Source organism: Notamacropus eugenii, chromosome 5 (assembly GCF_028372415.1).
Source record: "Notamacropus eugenii isolate mMacEug1 chromosome 5, mMacEug1.pri_v2, whole genome shotgun sequence".
Lineage (NCBI taxonomy): Eukaryota > Metazoa > Chordata > Mammalia > Diprotodontia > Macropodidae > Notamacropus > Notamacropus eugenii.
In genome coordinates this window covers 127,576,405-127,596,673 of record NC_092876.1, presented here as the reverse complement: position 1 = coordinate 127,596,673, position 20,269 = coordinate 127,576,405, and the positions used below count along the sequence as shown (strand labels likewise).

At 37.9% G+C, this 20,269-nt stretch overlaps 1 protein-coding gene across 8 annotated transcripts in view; it reads left to right on the top strand.

Annotated features, from left to right (window-relative positions):
* EMSY (EMSY transcriptional repressor, BRCA2 interacting) overlaps nt 1-20,269 on the top strand; it is an 89,646-nt gene that overhangs the window by 51,996 nt on the left and 17,381 nt on the right. For all 8 annotated transcript variants that reach the window (XM_072610795.1, XM_072610792.1, XM_072610787.1 and 5 more), the window contains 2 exons: nt 6,031-6,204; nt 10,065-10,263. In XM_072610795.1, the coding sequence (XP_072466896.1) occupies nt 6,031-6,204; nt 10,065-10,263 (373 nt within the window). The remainder of the gene's footprint in view (nt 1-6,030; nt 6,205-10,064; nt 10,264-20,269) is intronic.

Genomic DNA, 20,269 nt, shown 5'->3' with positions numbered 1-20,269 from the left:
ATTGAGCTCCTTAACACTGGAGGTCTACAAGCAGAGGCTGCTGGAAGACCATTGGGCATATGGGAGAAGATTTCTCCTCAGGTTTGCACAGGATGAACTCTGAGGTCAACTCTGAGAGTCTGATATTCCAAGATTTAATTAACTAGGGAAGATTTGGTTCTATCTCCCTATTATTTACCTTTTTAAGTTAATCCAAAAGACTGAGTAAATAATAATAAATTCTAGCTTGGTATAAAGAGATGAGCTTAAAGGTTTAGCCTTGAGACAATGCTTATCAGCCATAGGTAGAAAGTAGAAAGTGACAGCTTCTTTATGTGGAAAATAAAAATCTTCACAGTGAGACAACTAGCAGTCAGGCATTAACTTTACATCTATATGTTATATATATATATATATATATATATATATATATATATATATATATATATATATATATATATCTTTTTATTTGTCTGAGGTCTCTCAGCAATTAAGGGGAATCAGAACCTAGCCAGTACTTTATTTGCTAGACTGTGTTACTTATTCTGGACATTCAGATTTTCATGGTAACCAGATTTGTCTTATGCCTTGAGTTTGGGCTAAAAAAAGCAATGAATTGTCAGTATAGAACAGAGAGGGGACAGGTAATAGTTTCTGTTAGAACTTCTTGGAAGTTTTAGAGTATTGAAAGCTTAAAATGAGCCAGCAGTTTGATTAGTTAACCAATAAAGCTAATGTGATCTTAGAAGACATTAGTAGAAGTATAGTGTCCAGGATGAGGAGTATTGTGTTCAGTTTTAGCCCCACACTTTAGGAAGGACAGTGGCAGTCTAGACTTCATCCAGAGGAAGGTGACCAGAATGGGTAGGGGACTGGAAAACCAACACTGTAAGAGGAGCACTGAAGGAACTAAGGATATTTATCCTGGAGAAGAGAAGACTTAGGGAAGACATGATCACTGTCAAGTAGTTGGACAGCTTTCATGCCACAGAGTGATTAGATTTGTCCCACCTGGCTCTAGAAAGCAAAATTAGGAGCAGTAGATGGAAGCTGCCAAGAGATTTCTACTTGATATGATAAAAGGAAAAACTTGTTCACAATTATAACTCTCCCAAAATGGAATGGCCTGCCTTGAAGGGTAGTGAGTTTCCCCATCCCTGGAGGCCTTGTGGTGGAAGCTGGCTAACCACCATAGAGAATGTAGAAGAGTTACACTACACATCTTTCTGAGATCCCTGCCAAGTATGTGTTTCTCTGGCTCAGTTGAGCACTTAAGAAAATGCATCAACCCTTTTTGAAAATTTAAAGCAGTCTAGGAAGGATGCTTAACAAAACACTCATTCGTTCATTCTACAAACAGTGACTGAACCCCTACCGTGTACATTCAGGGCCTGTTCGTGCTAGGGGATTAGGAAGATACATTTGACACAGACCCTGATAACAAGTTGCTTATAGCCTAATATAATGAAACTTTTGTAGTTAACATGGATCCACATTTGTAATGTGAGTCTTCGTCCCTGGATCCCATGACCCTGCTGAGATATGGGGAGCACCATAGGTCTGAGAGCTCTTTGTGAGTTCTGTGATTTCCAGGCCTGTGCTTAGTAGCCACTTGATAGCCGTACTGATAGACTGCTGTATTAGAAATATTCATTTAACAAATAACTTGGGAGAGACAAGAGTAGCATCCTTGTACAACAGGCTTTCCACTAAACATCCTGCAAGTTGGCTCCACATTTGGGCGAGACACTCTTCCCTCCCCCGCCCCTGACCATAAATAGGTAAGTGTAAATGTACATGAGTAGATACCTACATACAGACTATATCTTTTTTGTCCAAAGCTGTTTCTGTAAAGATTGTTCTGTGTGTGTGTGTGTGTGTGTGTGTGTGTGTGTGTGTGTGTGTGTGTGCGTGTGTGGGAGAGGGAGAGAAGTTGGAGGTAGGGGGTGGAAATGCATGGCAAAATCTTTTTGTATGTTTTTTAAATAACTACCAACCAATCAGTGCTTTTGAGTCTCATACTCAAGCACATTGTTTTTTTATCCTTTAATCCTGCAGCATGGTGGAAAGAGTATTCTGTTGGGAGCTTGGGAACCAGAGTTCTAGTTCCATATCTACCACTAATTATTCCTGTGACTTTGGGCAAATCTCCATCAGTTTTCCCTTCTTTAAATTTAGATGATTGGGCTAGTTGATCTCTTAATGTCATTTCTGACTTTTAAATCCTTTATTTAATAAATACCCTCTCAGTGATCGCTTTATGCCATTTCATTCAGGGGTCTTACAGATTTTATCAAAACAGCAGTTTTAGGTCTCATGTTTGCAAGTTAAGAACAAAGAAAAAAGTAAAAAAGTGAAGGCAAAAGTTAAGACACAGTAAAGGCAAACATGGTCGGTGATTTCACATTTTTCAGGTTTTTAAAATTTCAAGTAAGAAGCTAGTTTGGTGTGATTTTCTTGCACTGAAATTAAGTGGAATGTCACTGAAGCTGTGAATAACATTGAAACACACTTGGCTTCTGTCCATGGAAACGAAAATGATGTGACAAGAGGGAGTGGTCAACTCTTTAGCTATCAGACTGAGAAGGTGCTGATGACACCCCAGCTGTCACACAAAGGAAGCATCTTGAGTTTTCCCTTGGGCTCCTCCTTCCAGAGTTCACACCTGGAAGGACAGTTGTTTATCTGCTCCTGTTTTTGTTTTGTCCTACTCTGCTCTGTCCAGATAGCTTGCTTATAGCTCATTACGATTTTATGTGGCCTCGGAAGACCTGGAAAGATACCCTGCTGTATTCATGAATTCATACTTCTATCACTTCTAGAGACTTAGAGAGGCAGGGGACGTAGTAGAAAGGCACTGGACATAGAGCCACAAGACTGAGGTTCAGACCCCAGCTCTAGCCTCTGTTTCCTCCTCTGTTAACAAAAATAAAAAATTCACTACCGTCTTCAGGAGTATTATGAGAAAAATACTATAGACTTTCAGGTATTATAGTGATGTGATTTGCTGTTCATTAGAAGTCACTAGGTAGCACAGTAGATAAAACACCAGACCTGGAGTCAAGAAGGCCTGAGTTCAAATCCAACTTCAGACACTTCTTAGCTTTGTGACCCTGGGCAAGTCACTTCACCTCTGCCTACCTCAGTTTCCTCACCAGTAAAATGGGGATAATGATAGCACCTACCTCACAGGGTTGTTGTGAGGATCATATGAGATAATAATTGCAAAGTGCTCAGCATACCACCTGGCACATAATAAGTATAAATGTTAGATGTTAGTATTATTATTATTAGCTATCATTATTTGTAAAGCACTTAGTACAGTGCAGTGACACATAATAGTGCTTAATAAATGCTTGTTTCCTTCCTTCATTGTAGTGCTCCGATGATAACTATCAATTCAGTGTATTTTCCTCTTGTGTAGGGAACATTTAGGCAGGGATTTGGTTGGTGTCTAATTTACTTTACTACTAGCGTGCTGTATATTATATTATGCAGTGTATTTTAATTACTAATGAGAAAGTGAGGAATTGGTTTTATTTCTTTTTATATTAAATTGAGCCTATTAGTTGGTCTATGGATAATTTTGGCCATGTCACTTAGGTATATTATATAATGTGACTCCTTTCAGTGTGGGGAAATAGAAGAGCACAGACAACCTGAATTGTCATGCTAGCTTTACTATTTATTAGCTCTGGGAATGTGGGCAGATAGTTTAACGTCTTTTGACTCCAGCCTCTTCATCTCTTAAATGGGACAATAATACTTGTTACTTGTCTAAAAGTGTTGTGGTGAGGATCATATAAGTCAATGCATATACACACCTCTTTTGAAAACTGTCAAGTGTTATATGAATATAAGGGATTAATACTCTTGTAACAAGCATTTATTAAGTATCTTAAAAATGAACAGCTAGGTAGTATGTTGTAGGACTTCTTAAACTTTTTCTACTCATGATCCCTTCACTTCTTAAACTGTGGGTCATGATAGAATCAGGTCCAGTTCAATTCCTGCATTGTGTAATCCTAGACTTGTGTAATCCTATACTAACTAGTTGTGTAATCCTGGACAAGTCACCTAACTTCTTTTAGACTCAGGTTACACATCTTTAAAATGGGAATGATAAGGGCATCTAATTCACAAGGTTGTTGAGATGATCAAATGAGATTTTATATATCTATATCTATCTAAATCTCTGCAGACCTCAAAGCATCCCAGAAATTTTATTGCAGTTTTAAGCTTTAGTAACTTTAATAGCTTAATATTACATTGAAACTTGTGAGATACCCTGTATAATGCTTTGAGGTCTACAAAGAGATTTACATATATTAGTGTGTGTGTGTGTGTGTGTACGTATACACACACATATATGTATGTGTACATATGTATATATATAAGTATATGTTATTGTGTATTGTGCTAACCACTGGAGATACAAGTACACTAATGAAACTGTCCCTGTCTTCAGGAAGCTTATGTTCTATCATCCAAATAAAGGAAGAATATCAGGGGTTGAAAGATTCTCTCCTAGGATGGGGTGGTTGGATTAGATGTCCTAATATCCTAAGATTTAGAGCTAGACATGACCATGGACATAAGTCATCTGATCCAGTTTTCACTTTGGGGAAGAGAACATGGTCTCAGAGAAGTGAAAGTAACTGGCCAACACCCCACAGTTAGGAAGTAAAGAGCTAGGCATTATACCCAGATCTCCTGGCTCTAATCAGTGCTCTTTCTACTGCATTGCTATAAGGTTTAGGAAGAAAGTACTCTATAAATTTTAGAGCTCTATAGATATGAGGAGCAGTTATCAATAATAAGATCCTTTCTAACAAGATCCTCTTATCTTGAATATTTATTCATTCAGCTTCCAACAAATGGCCTAGTGCCTACCCTGTGCAAAGCCTGTACCTTGGTGCTGGGATGCAAAGGTCAATCTGAGAGAGCCTCTGCCCTTAAGGAGCTTACTTTCCAGTAGATGAGATTTTACGTGCAAATTGCTGTCATTCAGAACAATCTAGTAGTATATAAAAGACATGGGAGCAAGATGCAGGAGATCTTGAGGAGAGAAGGAACACTCCTAGCAAAGGAATTAGGACAATCTACATGGAAGAGCTAGTATTGAAGCAGGGAGGAATAAGATTTTAGTAGGTTGGAATGGAGCTAAGACATTAGAAATAGGGAGTGATGTGAGCCAAGTTTTGGGTTAAGAAATGAGGCAAAATTTGTAGAAGTATATGGAGAACATTGTCGGTCCTAAGTGCTTTAGAAAAGACTGATAAACTAGAGTACATCCAGAGAAAGGTGACTAAGATGATCAAGGGATTCAAGACCATGAAAGAAAAATCAGTTGAAGGAACTGGGAATATTTGATCTGGAGAAGAGACAACTTAAGGGAGACATGGTAGTTGTCTTCAAGCGTTTGAAGGACTGTCCTGTGGAAGAAGAATTAGCATTGTCCTGATTGGCTCCACAGGACAGGACTGGAAGCAATAGGTGGGAGTTACAGAGAGGAAGATTGACTTGATGTGAGGAAATACATCCTAACAGAGTTATCCATATGTGGAGCAGGTTCACCTCATCAGAGGTCTTCAGGCAGAGGCTGGATGATCGCATGTTGGAGATACTGTAAAAGGGATACCTGTACAAGTCGAGGGGGTGGCAAGGGATCGTAGCTTCCTTCTGAGGTCTGTTCCAGCAATCCTCTGATTCTCTGAACACCTCAAAAGCTCTGGCTTAATTCAAATTCAATTCAACTCATTAAACATTTTTGAGCACCTACTGTGTGCAAGATCCTATGCTAGGGTATACAAAGATATATGTGGCCCAGATCCTGCTCCTGAGGATTAATCACCAGCCAAACTGGATATTGTATAGCGCATGGCAAGGAACTGTGTGAAATAAAAGCTGAACAGGTAGGTTGGGACCAGATCATGGAAAGCCTTTAATGTCATTGTAAAACATTGCACTGTGCCTCATAACATTTTGTCTTTTCCCTTGCTTCCCTTGTAAAGGTTCAAATCTAATATGCAAACTTCGGCTTTGCTTTAGGGAGAAAAGACGATTCAGGCAGTGCCAGCAGGAGCAAAACCAGCTATCATCACTGCTACGAGACCCATCACGAAAATGATCGTAACTCAGCCCAAAGGAATAGGCTCCACGGTTCAGCCAGCAGCTAAAATCATTCCAACAAAAATTGTTTATGGCCAGCAAGGCAAAACACAGGTATATGGGTCACATACTGTATGATTTCATTTCTATGTTTTCTCTTGTGAGGTCAGAGATACCCAAAAAAGTTTCCATCATAAACAGTATTCCAACATCTGTATCATAGTGAAAAGAGCACCAGATTTGTCATCAGAGCACTGCAGTTCTAATTCTGGATTTGCTACATTGTATCATTGAGCCATTTACTTTTCTGTGCCCTGGTTTCCTCATCTGTAAAGTAAACAGGTTGAACTAAGTGATGTCCGAGATCCTTTCCAGTTCTAAATCTTCTATCCAGCAAGTTACTTTAAATTGTGGTTGGGCCCACTAAAATCTATATATAATTGTTTTCTTAAGGTTGGCATGTCTCAGCCCTTTAGATTGGCTCACATATCGTTAGAGATTTGTGTTTTCAGGGTTGTGCCATTGACTGAAAAAGGGGAAGGAGTCTTATCCCATTGGAACCAACTTTGCTAGTGTTTGGACTGGTGGTGATGAGGGTACAGATCTTTAGTACCTCCAAAGTAAATTCTTTGCATATTAATTTTGACCTCTGGTGTATTCTTCATCAAAAGAACCATAGTTTTTTCAGTATGAGTATTATTTCAACAGATGCTAATCTCATCTCTGCAGTCTTTCTAGGTAGTCTTCCTAGGTGTACTGTCAGCTCACGTACCAGTCGTTATCCTTTGTTCGCAGAGCTAGGTTGATCCTCCCCTGACAGACAGACACACTGTTAACTGTAATTGAAGCAAGTCCGTTCACTACCTTAGAGGATGGTACTTTTTCTTTTTAAAGAAAAGCATATTAATGTATACAAATTTTGCCAAATATCTAAAATTGATTTCAAGATACCTGGAAAGTTTCCAAGGCAAATTTGAAAAGAACAGTATCAGAGTCAAGAGAAGCCTAGCAAGTGACATTTACATAGCACTTTACAGCTTACAAATCTTTGTTTTTACACAGTGAGTGAGGCAGGTAACACCACACTGTTCTCATCACTTGCAAGTAGAGTATGCACCTGAACCCAAATAAAACCTCAGCTCTTTATATTTTTACTTTAAAAAGATGAGGAAAAAAATTATTTATATATATTTATATGTACATATAATGTGTGTACCTGTGTGGACATATATGTACACATTTGGTACATAGTAATTTAATACCTACCCATGTGTGTAACTTTGTGGGAAGGTATATATATATATGGATGTGTGTATAAATATGCACACATACATACATTTGCCTCTGGGCCTGTGCCTGTGTGTACATTCACACTTGACTTAGAGATAAAAGAGCCAGCCTTGAAGTAAGGAAGACTTAGGATCAAGTTCTTTCTCACATATGAACTGACTGTGTGAACCAGGGCAAATTGCTTAACCTTCTCAGGGTCTTAGGTCACTCTCTAAGACCCTAAGTGGCAGAGAAGCCTGCATTAGTAGAAGAAATTTCTTCACTGAAGTTCTCTATGGCAGTGAAAGGATAGGTTCAGTCCCCTTCCCCTTCCTCTAGAATTTAATAGTAACAATCACAGTTTGAGTGTTTCTCTTTTGATTGCTTCCATTTGTGTATTTGTAAAGATTTGTTGCCATTCTGATACATTGGAGTGTAGGTGGATGGATGTCAGGGTGAATGTATGTGTGAATATGTACTTTGAATTCTGCTATTTTTGCATTGCAACAATCTATATATCTGCATATTTCTTTGTATTCATATTTGGTTGTTTTTTTTAAAGGCATTTAGTATTTCATTAACATTTAAGCACTATAGTTTATTCAGCTCCTCACCAATTGTTTGTCATGTAAATTGATTCAATTTTTCAGCTTTTAAAAATAAAACAACTACAGATATTTTGGTAGTAATAGGTCCTTTTTCCTCCCCCAGTAAAATGTTTAGGCTATGGTTCAAGAAGTAGGATTGCTGGGTTAGAGTATTTTCAGTTTTGTAAGTTTTTTTATGTTACCAGATTGTATGCTTTTTTCCCCAAACTTAATCTTTATTTAATTTATTTTTTTGTAAATTAATTTGTTTTCAGTAATCACTTCCATAAATCTTAAATTTCTCCCCTTCTCCCTCTCCAAGACAGCATGCAATCTTATATGAGTTCAGCACATACAGTTTTATTAAACACATTTTCACATTACTCATGTTGCAAAGAAGGATTAAAACGAATGGGAGAAACCATGAGAAAAAAAAAAACCAAAACACAATATAACAAAAAGAGAAAATAGCCTGCTTCATTCTGCATTCCAGCTCTGTAGTTTTCTCTGGATGTGGATGGCATTTTGCATCGAGTCCTTTGGAAATGTTTTAGGTCCTTGCATTGCTGTGAAGGGCTAAAAACAGTCCTTGTACACTGTGGCTGTTACTGTATATAATGTTCACCTGGTTCTACTTATTTCACCCAGCATCAGTTCGTATAAATCTTTCCAGGTTTTTCTGAAGCCCTCCTGTTTGTCATTTCTTATAGTACAGTAGTATTCCATTACATTCATATACCACAACTTGTTCAGCCATTTCCCAGTTGATGGGTATCTCCTCAATTTCCGATTCTTGGACACCACAAAAAGAGCTGCTATGAATATTTTTGTACATGTGGGTCCTTTTCCCATTTTTATTATCTCTTTGGGATACAGCCCTAGCTAGAAGCAGTATTGCTGGGTCCAAACTTAATTTTTAATGTATATTTTCTTGTCTTATTTATTTTTTCTTTTAAAGAGTATTTTATTTTTTCCAATAACATTTGATGACAATTTTTAACGTTCATTTTTAAATAAAATTTTGAGTTCTAAATTTTCTACTCTTCCGAAAACATTTGTCTTCTCATTTAGTTGAAAAGTGACATGCCCATTCCTTTCATGAAATTTACAAGCATCCCATTATTTTCCCAAAATTATATAAAATTTTCTTCCTAATCTTCAAAGTCTTATGGTTACTTATTCCTTCTGGTATTTAATCTTTATATTCATAAATTCATATACTGTTGGAACAGGAAGAGATCTTAGGAAAAAGAACATAGAATATTAGAACTAGAAAGTGATCTTAGGACATTAGAAGCCTAGAGCTTAAAGGAACCTTGGAACAAAGGATGTTACAGATAGAAGGAATCTTGTGAAATAGGGTTTTGGTGCAAGCAGAAATCTTGAAACACAGGACATTCTAACACATGAGAGCTGTAAAGGATCATCCAACCTTGTCATTTAACATATAAGAAAATGGGATTTAGAGAGGGAATCTGATTGGCCCTTGGTCACGTGTCAGTTAGGGGGAGAATCACATACAAGCATCAACTCAGGAGAAGCAAAACCATTTCTCATCACTGCTGTGAGACTTGCCAAGAAAGTACTAATAGCTCAGCCGAAAGGAATGGTCTCTAGGCTTTCAGTTCTGCTGACTACCTGCTCATTGCTCTCCTGCACTAGGTTGGCTACAGCCCAAATGTCTCTACTCCCTTTCTGTTTACTATGTTTTCATACTAGATGGATGGTAGGTACAAATTGCAATAATCCTTCTAAAGTTTGTTGGGTTTCTGATGATTTATTGGTTCCCTACCCTCCTTGGCTTTAAAACTAACCCTTTGTAGGTCCAAGACTTAAGTTTTATTCCTTGAGCATGCTCTTGGGAATCTTGGCTTTATTTTTTTTATAAGAGATGTGATACTTGGTAAGCTGGACATGAGTTTCCATATTTGAAATATAGAGTAAGTTACATTCCTATAGTTTTGTATGAACTATGCACAAAACATATTAGGTGTGTAGTTCATATTGTTTTAGTTTTATGTCAAAAAATTCAAGGCAAGCTCAGAGCTCTTAAATATGACCTTAGCTCTTTAAATGGCTCTAAAATTGCAACTGAACAGATCTTTACCTTTCTTCCAGGTTCTCATCAAACCAAAACCAGTGACATTTCAAGCCACGGTTGTTAGTGAGCAAACAAGACAGCTTGTAACAGAAACCTTACAGCAGGCATCTAGAGTTGCTGAGGCTGGGACTGCATCTGTTCAGGAGGTGAAAGAAGAACCACAGAGCTATACAGACAGTAGCTCCTCTTCTACTGAATCCTCCCAAAGCTCCCAAGGTAAGAGAGCTATTTCATTTCCAATTTCTCCTTTTTTATTTTCTTTGTCTTAGTGAACTTTAGCTTCCTCAGCTGTAAAGTGGGCTTACTGCTTTCCCTCTTCACCTCAAAAGCTTGTGGAAACCAAAATGAAGTAGCAGTGTCCATGCTAATGAAAACTGTTAGATGATAAACTACATTGGCTTCTACTACTCAAAATAAATGCATACAATATTAGAGTTGGTAAAAAAAAAAAAAAAACTTCCATAGAGAACATTTAGTCGCTTCTCCTCCTTTTAAAAATGAGACCCCATTTCAGAGAAAGGAGATAACAGAGCATTGCTAGGAGCCTGACTCTTAGCCTTGGGAGCTGTCTGATCATGGGCTAGTCATGCCCTTTCACTGAACCTCGTTTTCCTCCCTGGTTCAATGGAGGTAGAAAAATTGACCTGATCTATCCCTTAGAGCTGTTTGGAGGAAAGCCTTCTGTGAATCTTTAATGGCCACCAAAATGAGCTGCTGTTATTTTGTTGGCCTTAAGACTCCCTGCTTGATCTAGGACTAGAACCTAGGTCCTACATTAAACCAAAAGCCTGAGAGCAACCTGATTCCCAGAGAGAATTCTTTGAGGGCAGGAACAGGTTTGATTTTGTTATTTTCCTCTCCATAATGCTTAACACAGTGCCTGGCACATAATAAGCCCTTAATATATTCTTGTCGACTAACTGAATTGAGCTGAATTCATAGATTGATAGAGCTAGGAGGTAATTTACTGAGTCCAACCTCTTCATTTTACAGATGGGAAACTGAGACTAAGAGATTTACTCAAGGTAATATTACAATTTAGTGGCAGAGACAGAATTAGAACCCAGGTTTCCTGTCTCCTAGTCCTGGCCTTTTGCCCCACAGTATAAATTGGCCTTAGCCTTTATTTTACTATTATCATAGCTTTTACTTAACTATTTAAAACTATTTCTTAGAGGTTTTGGGGAGAGCTCAGTCTGTTCAGCATGTCTGAATTTTTGATAAGAGGCAAGATCATAGAATGCTAAGAATTGAAAAGGAGCCTTAAATGATCATCTAGCCTGCTTCTCATTACAGATGAAGAAAATATATCCCAGAGAAGGGAATAGACTAACTCAAGGTGACAGAGCCAGAAGTAATCCAGGGGATGTATCATGAATTTAATAAAACTTTTTTTCCAGTCTTGATAATACTTGTCAAGGAATTATGAAATTTTAGGCCATATTTTTGACAGGTATTTCATATCTGTTTAGAGCCATGATTCCCAAACTATTAGCTTTAAATCTGTTTTCCTGTCTGTTTTGGATAGTTAAAGAGAAGGACATGAGTAAATAGAATCTAATGCTATTTGAAGTCCTTATTCCTGGATCTGAGGAGGGATAAGCCTGACCATGGGGGAGGAGTAAAGGAGAAAAATGTTTGACTAAGCTATATAGAAATGTACTTCTTAAAATGTCAGAAGTACATAATGACTCCAGCTTGCGTCTTGAATCAAATTAAACTCCTAATCAGAACCTTAAAAGCATTCACCAGCCTCTCCTTATTTGTGTGCCAGTTACGAAAGTCCTCCCAGCTCCACTGTGCCCATGTTTAGATGCTCTACTCCAGGCGTGCAGTGATGTAATAGAAAAAGGACACTAAGCTTAGAGTCTGGAAATTGAGTTTGAATCCCAGCTCTGTAACTTACCTTGGGCAATCATTTCTACTCAGTTGGACTAGATCGGGAATGTCAAACATATGGTCCACAACACTCTCGAGTATGCCCCAAATTAGATTAAAATGTAATTGGGACAATATTTAACAAAACAAATAAAATATAATAAGATAATATTCCATGTTAAAACTAAGTCAGTATTTGGCCTGTAAAGATTACAGATTAATAGTCACCGTTTCTGTTTGAGTTTGATACCACTGGATTAGATGATCTCTATGGTCCCTTCTTGCTTTGCATTATATAAATCCTAATGGTTTAGTGGGAAGTACACTGTCAGTGGAGTCAGGAGAACTGAAATTGAATCTTAGCCTTAACACTTTCTACTTCTATGGGCAAGTTGCATCATTCCTCATCTGTAAAATAAAAAGAATAATCCTTCCATTGTCTACTTCAGAGAATTGTTGTAAGAAATATACTTTGTAAACCTTAAATCACTCTAGGAAATGGGACTTTGGGATCTGCTTCACTCTACTCATTTTTATTACTCTTTGAGGCATCACTTTCAACCCCATCATGGCTTCTTCTCTTTTCTTTTCAAAATCATACATACCCCTTTCCTTCAAACCATTGCTGAGTGCTTTCTGTAATAGGAAGTCTTCCATGATTTGCTTTACTTGGCTTCACTATTTATCACCTATTCACAGCTGCAATTGGTTGTATGTTTATTTTATATGATATAATAGAATGTTGATAATCTAACAAGTATCTTCTGGACTTTGTTATATGCTGGTATTTAGAAATTACCTTCTTATTCTCACCTGTTTGGTTTTTAAAGCCCTTTGTAACTTCACTGTTTCCAGCTTTCTTACGTTGGGGGGATGCTGACCTCCTTGCTGTTGTTGAACATGATTCTCCATCTCCTGATCCTTTGCTTTTTTGTGCCCCGTGCCTGGAATTCTCTCCCTCCTCATCCCTGCTTTCTGTCTTTCCTGGCTTCCTTCAAGTCTCAGCTAAAATCCCACCTTTTGCAAGAAACCTTTTCAATCCCCCTTAATGCTAGTACCTTCCTTTTGCTGATTATCTCCAGCAAACTTGTCCTGTATATATATTCTCTTACACAGTTGTATGCATGTTGTCTCCTCTATTAGACTGTGAGATCTTTGAGATCGGGGACTATCTTTTGCCTTTCTTTATATCCCCAGCATTTAGTACAGTGCCTGGAATATAGTAGGCATTTAATAAGTTCTTGTTTACTGGACTAGCAGACAAGCTTTTTTCTTATTTCATTTATTTTTATATTCCCTATATTTTATTTTTTAATTTAGAGTATCATAGTTAGGGAATCTTAGAGTTGGAAGGGACCTTGGAGGTGAGTTAATCTAAATCCTACCTGAAGTGTGACTATCCCTTTGGCTTCACCAGCAGGTGGATATCTTAAAGATCACTAGTTAGACAGAACTCACTAAAACATCTTTGGTAAGAAACCAGTTTGCCTTTATAGTAGAAGCTTTTCTTCTGCAGATAAAATTAAATTTTAGGTTTCTCACATGGGAATAAAAAGGAGAATTGTGCCTGTATCCAGATACCATATAATCTCAGATTTTTGAATTGTTGGTTCATGCATACTCAAATGACTTTCAAATTCACATTTCTCATTTGCAGGTAACTCTTCTACACATTAGAAAAATATCTCTCATGTTTTTTTACAGTCATGACATTTCAAAATGCTGAGTTACTGATTTTTCTCATGTTTTTGTTGTATTTGCCATCAGTTTGCTGTGCAACCTTGGGCACCTGTGTTACTTTTTCTTTGGACTCACTTTCTCCATCTGCAAACCTAAGGTGTTGGACTGTGATCTCTGGTGTCTTCTACCCTGACATTGTAATTCTGTAATAGATTACTTCTTTAAAATGGTTTGTTTTTCCCCTCTAGAACATAACCTATATCTCCCACTTTTGAAATCTGCCTCAGGTAATTCCTCACTGTGCAGAATGATAGGCAGTAGATGTATGATAATACCTTAGACTTGAGTAGTGCTCATATAAATAACTTTTATATGTATTATTCAATTTTATTTTCACTGCAATTTTTTGAGGATCTACTCAACTCATCTTATGTAATCTTGGGCAAGTTCTTTTACCTCTGGTTCTCAGTTTTCTTATCTTTAAAACTATAATTCTTTGAATTAGGAAGAGCAGGGATTGTTTTGCGGATGAAGAAATAGAGGTATATTGATGTATATGCCCTTGCTTAAGATCATTTAACTAGCAATCTTTTGACTGGTAATCTTATGCTCATTCTACTGTTTTTTTCTTTGGGGCAGAGAGGGTAGGGTAAAAAGATTATATTTTTGGTTTGAGAAAGGGATATAGTCTGATAGAGTGGAAAGAACACTAGATCTGGATTCAAGGAACAAGGGCTTACATTTTGGCTGTTGCTTAACACCTGTGTGATCCTGAGCAAATCACTTTCCTTCCCTGGGTCTCTTTTGTCAAATGAAAGGGATGGGACAAAATGTGTCTCTAAAGTTCAGTTTTATATTATATGATCCTATGATGGCTGGTGGTCTTACAGAAGACTAAGTAGTGTACCAACAATCACATCTGGCAGGAGTTATATTCACCAAGTAGGTGAGTTTTCATTCAAAATAATTATCTTATTTTGCAAGTTTTCTGGACCCCAGGATTTTCCCTTCTCTAAAAGAGTCCATCATCACTCCCAGACCATAAGAATTTTTCCCATGCCTGGCTATCCCTTGGTTTCCCCTAGATATTCTGATCAGTAGTGACTGCTCTTGGGGGCCGAAAGAGAAGAAGAATTTAGGGCTTACTCCTGGATTATTTCTTGGGATTTAGTAATGGCACCTGACTATTAAAAGAATAACCAAATTGCTGCGATTCAAGATGAGGCTGAAGACCCATTTCTTCTGTCTGAAGCTACATTTGGCTTTCCTTCTTTGGCTATTGTGTTATATTTAGGCTTGGTTGACCATATATCCCTGGCCTTTTGGTTGACTTCAGTGCCTTTTGTTTGGCATGGGTATAAGGAAAGAATACTGAACCATGAAGTCAGGGAAACCTGGAGTTTGAATCTTGATTCTGATGCTAACTTTATGACACTGCCAAAATCATTTCATCTCTCTGAGTTTCAGTATGCTCATTTTTTAAAATGGGGTTAATAGTTCATTTACCTCATGTGGTTTTAAAGGGAAAACACTATAGAAGCGTGCATTGCTAATATTATTTATTATTATTGAACAAGACTAGACTGATTAGAGAGAGACCTCATATCTTGCTTTCATGACAGGGATTTGTACTTGCAAAACATGGGTCTGAGATGTCTTATGAGCACTCAGATTAGGCCGACCTACTGTCAGTACTCCAGTTTTCTGTACTGAGGCAATCTTAATATTCTCCAAGAGAATTACAGCCTTGAGCTAGATACACATACGTGAGAAGATGGTAGAGACCTGAGCTGTACCACCTCTGTGACCTTGACCAAGTCTTTTACTCCTTGGGTCCTTGGTTTCCTCATCTATAAAGGAAGGGTTAAAATAGATGATCTCTGAGGTCCCTTCTGCCTCTGAAATTTCATGTTTCTCTTTTGATACACAAGCAAGAAAAATGTCTGTTTGGGGCATTCTTCCATGCAGAAAATCCTGAATCCGCCTTTAGTCAAGAGAATAAAGAATGAAAAGTAAGTAAGACTAGAAGGAGGGATTTGGGTGGTATTCAGCTTGACCTGCTGTAGTATAGTACTCCACTTGTGGGGTGCCCAAGAGTCTTCAAGGATGTGGACATAAGCATTTTATGACTTTTGGAGATCTGTCTGAAAATAGGACCAACCACCTGGCAGCAGAGCAAGGAAAGTTCAGGAACTGGAGTTTGTCTGTGAATCATTCAGCAAAAGTATGGTCAGCATAGAATTTAGGAAATGCTTAGATATGAAGGTATGGTGTGTTGAAGTTGTTGGCATTAAGGTAGCAAGCAGTGGGTCCTGGCAGGGGAGACTGATTAGCATCAAGAGCCAAAGCAAGAGTCAGTGACCCTGGTGGAAAGACAGGTCAAACAAAGGCTCCAGTAACTGTATGAACAACATAAAGAAAGGTGTTAAGCTCGATGAGCTAGGACCATCTTCAAAGGGGTCTCCCTTGAGGCTCCCAAATAGGGAACTATGTTTGCAGAGGCAGCTAGGAATAAGGTCCCAGTGTGTTTTTTCCACTCAGAATCTCTTTCAAGTAGCCACCAGCTTTAATCATTGCTAAACTTACCTATATGCTGAGGAGATACATAAAGTCTAACCAGTAGGCCAGGCAGGAGATGCTAATTGGGGCTTACCATAAGTGACCATCTGAGAAAATAATGAAAATGTGAATTCCGGACAGGCAGATGAGTTTGTGACTTTTTATTGTTTTCTAGCAATTTAATTCAATAGACATTTATTAATTGCTTCCTGTGAAGTCCCATATTAGACTCTGAGAAGAACCTAGATAAAATTAAATAAGGTGCCTTTCTGCTCTAATGGAGCTTATAATTGAATAGTGCCAGAAATATTTTTGTTCTTGCTTTCCTATCTTGTAAAACCACTACTTTATTGAACACTGGGAGAAAGGATCATAGAATCCTAGTGTTGGATGGAACCTTCAGCTCATCTCATTATACTCTGACTTAAAACATGAGTCTTGTCTATGATACCTCTGATAAGCATTCCAGTGGCTATTTGAAAACTTCTTGCAATAGGAATCTCGTCCCTGAGGCAGCCCATTCTACTTTTGGATAGCTTTTAGTTCTTAGGAAGTATGTGCTGGTATTGAACTGAAATCTGTTTTTGTGTAACTTTTCCTCTTCTCCATTTTCTTCCATTGCTAAGCAAAACAAATCTGGTCCCTCTTTGTCATGACAGATCTTAAGATGTTTGAAACCAGCCACCCTGTCTCTCCTTGGTGTGCTCTTCTTTAGATACCATCCGTACTCCCTTCAGTAACATCCCTTTTGACATGGTTCCAAATCCTTTCATCATTCTCTTTGACAAGACATGTATGTCTAGTAAAAGTAATAACTCTTGAGTTGGTTATAGTATTCTCTGTATAATCTGTATAATTCAACATTTGCTGAGGAAAAGGATGCCAGATTTCATTTTGGCATTATAATTTAAAAAAAAATTTTTTTGATATGGAAATTTCCTATCCTTTTTCTCTCTCCCACAATTTCAATACTGATCTAGTTCTTTCATTTCCTTTTATTTGGGTATTTATAGCATCTTCTATAGTTGAACTATAAACTCACACTTTGCCAAATCGCTAGCACCACGTGCTGCCATTAAACATGTGGTATATCAGTCAGAACATTCCAGAGGGTGGAGATTTTAGACCATATGAAAAGAATTAGCCATAATCAATATTGACTGCTACTTAATAGATATTGTTGGGCAAGTCATCCGGTCTTGGGCCTCAATTTTCCATTTATAAAATCCAAGAATTGAATTAGTAGATCTCTGAGTAAAGTTCTAGATATAAATCCTATGATCCCTATACTACTGGTTCTCTCTTTGGAATTTTGTACATTCAGTTTACTTAGAATTGATATGAATTATATTTTGCACATGAAACTGAGATGTGACCATTAGCATCAATTGTAAACTTCTTTCTCCTATATTGGCACTTACTTTCAAAATTGCAAATAAAAGGAAATTGTGTATCCTCAGAAGAGAGTGTGTGATATTTGAGCGTTATGGAAAAAAATACATTCTTTAAATAAGAAAGAACTCTCTCAAAACCATAATTATACTTTCCAGAACCCATTATGTATTGATTTTGTTTAACTTTTCAGTGTCTTTCTACCTCCTATTTCCCTCTCTTGGGAATTTGTGGCTTTCAGAAATACATGGTACTTAGAGGATTGTAAGTTTGCCATTCTTTTCTTTTTTTTAAATATTCTACCCTGTGACTTGCTTCTAAAGTCAGCTCGTGTGGGATAGAGCTAATTTGTCTGTCTCCTTTCTGCTTATCTGAATCATGTGATGGCTTCAAGGCCCATCCAAAGCCCACCTCTCTGAAGCATTCAACCCTTTCCCCTTAGGTCTTGATGGTATAATTGAATTCCCCAGAGATTCTGCTTCCTTCTTGGAACCAATTCATAGATCCTTACTCCAGATCCCAGTGCTTTCTCCTTTACTAATTTCTGAATCTTCCCAGATTTCTCAGCCCCTAAGTGAGGCCCCCAAACCTTCTGACCCCTGAGGTTTAGTTCTGTGGGTTCAGACAATTGCTGCACCAGATTTCTAATTCCCAGTCCTTTCATCTTTTCATCATAACCAGATGCCCAACTCTGAAATCTGTTCCCTCTTTTCTTTCTTCTCTCATTTCTACACAATTTAGACTGAGTACATTTCTAGGGTTCATTTCAAGGAAAAAGAATATATGTGAACTCAGAAATAATATGCCAGAGGAAATCTCTCTCTCTCTCTCTCTCTTTCTTTCTGTCTCTCCCTCTCTTCCCCTTCCCCTCTCTCCCTCCCTCCCTCCCTCCCCCTCTCCTCTCCCTCTCCCTTTCTATTTCCCTCTCCCCCCAATCCCAGTGGTATTTAGCTTCTACACTCTCATCAACTGTTCTGTAGCAACTGTTCTCTGGGTTGAACCCGGTTCATTGTTCTTTTGAGATTTAGAACTGCTGGCTTCATCATGGTTACTTATGAGAATGGAACTTTCCACTTCAGAATAACCCTTCTATGGCAATTTGAGATTCACCACCTAAGTGTCCTGAATGGAATATTACTGATCCATTCTGCTCTTTGCTGCTTCCTTCTACCCCTTACCCCTGCCCTCCAGACATTTAGTGCCCTGCCTCTGTGCTCAAACTATCCTGTCCTTATAATGGGAATATTTTCCCTCCTTCCCTTTGTTTATTGGATTCCTACTCATCCTTTCAAGCTCAACTAAAATGCCACTTTTAATTTTTTTAACATGGTGCCTTTCTTAACCCTTTTGGACCCTCCTTTCCTAGGACTTACTTTATGTGGCAGTTTGTTTGCAACTCCATGTATCTATAGCATGTGATATTTAGCATTCTAGTTGTCTGTGTTTGTGTCTTATATCTTGTTTGGCTATGAACTATATGAAAGGCAAGAACTGAGTCTTATCAAAACTTTATAATTCCCCAGGGGCTAACATAGTATTTTGTATGTAAGAACAAATACAACAAACAGGCATTTATATAGAGAGCACTTTAAGATTTTCAGAACACTTTACATATGCTATCAATTATTCTTCCCAACAATCCTGGGAGTAGGTGTAATTATTATCTTCATTTTACAAATTAGGAAACTGAGACTGAGAGATATTAAGTGACTTGCCCAGAGCAACACAGCTAGTAAGTGTTTGAGTCAGGATTTGACCACAGGTCTTCTAGATTCCAAGTTCAGCACTTTAGCAACTATGTGACACCTTGCTGACTCAGCTGGTGAATGAATGAGTACCTGAAATATTCTCCCTTCTCATTTCTGCCTCCTGTCTTCTCTGGTTTGCTTCAAGTCCTAGCTAAAAGCCCATCTTCCACAGGAAACTTTGCCCAATCCTCCTTAACGCTAGTGCCTCCTTTCTGTTGATTATCTCCAGTTTAGCCTGTGTAGAACATACATTGTTGTTTGCATATTGTCTCTCCCATCAGACTGAAAGCCCTGGAGAGCAAGGATTATCTTTTTCCTTTCCTTATATCCCTAGTACTTGAAACAGTGCCTAGCATATAGGCAGTCAGTAAATGTTAACTGACTGATTACCACTTGGCATCTTGTATTTCTAGTTGTCCTTATGTATGCATGTTTTATCTTCTTCACTATACTGTAAGTCCCTACAGCAGAAATTCCAAACTTTCTTGGTTTCTGGCTCCTTTAGTGTCTTTGTCATTTTTTGCAGTGCCCCTAGGCCAAAAGAAATGCCTGTTTCATTTATTAAGATTAATATCCTAATAATTCAATAGCTCTTTGAAAAAATAATGCACACAAATTAAAAGAAAAAATAATATTTTTCTTTCATTCTTAAACACAATTACTACTGGGATGTGGGCATCTGTAGGACATGGCTCAACTTCTCCAATGTTGGAATCAGATTGAACATCATTGCCTTCATTTCCTATTCCTCATTGATTTTCATGCAATTCTTATTTTTTATCACAACAGCTGCTAAAATCCAGCTTCACAAAGGCATGATGTGGCAAACAAGAAAGTCTGAGCATTTATTGACACAGCCAAAAGTAAAGTAAAAGTAAACAGAGACATCATTGAAGGGAATGTAGTGTGTGATCTGTCTTCTTCTAACTAGTTGTTCACACACTGTCTGACAGATGTTGGAAACT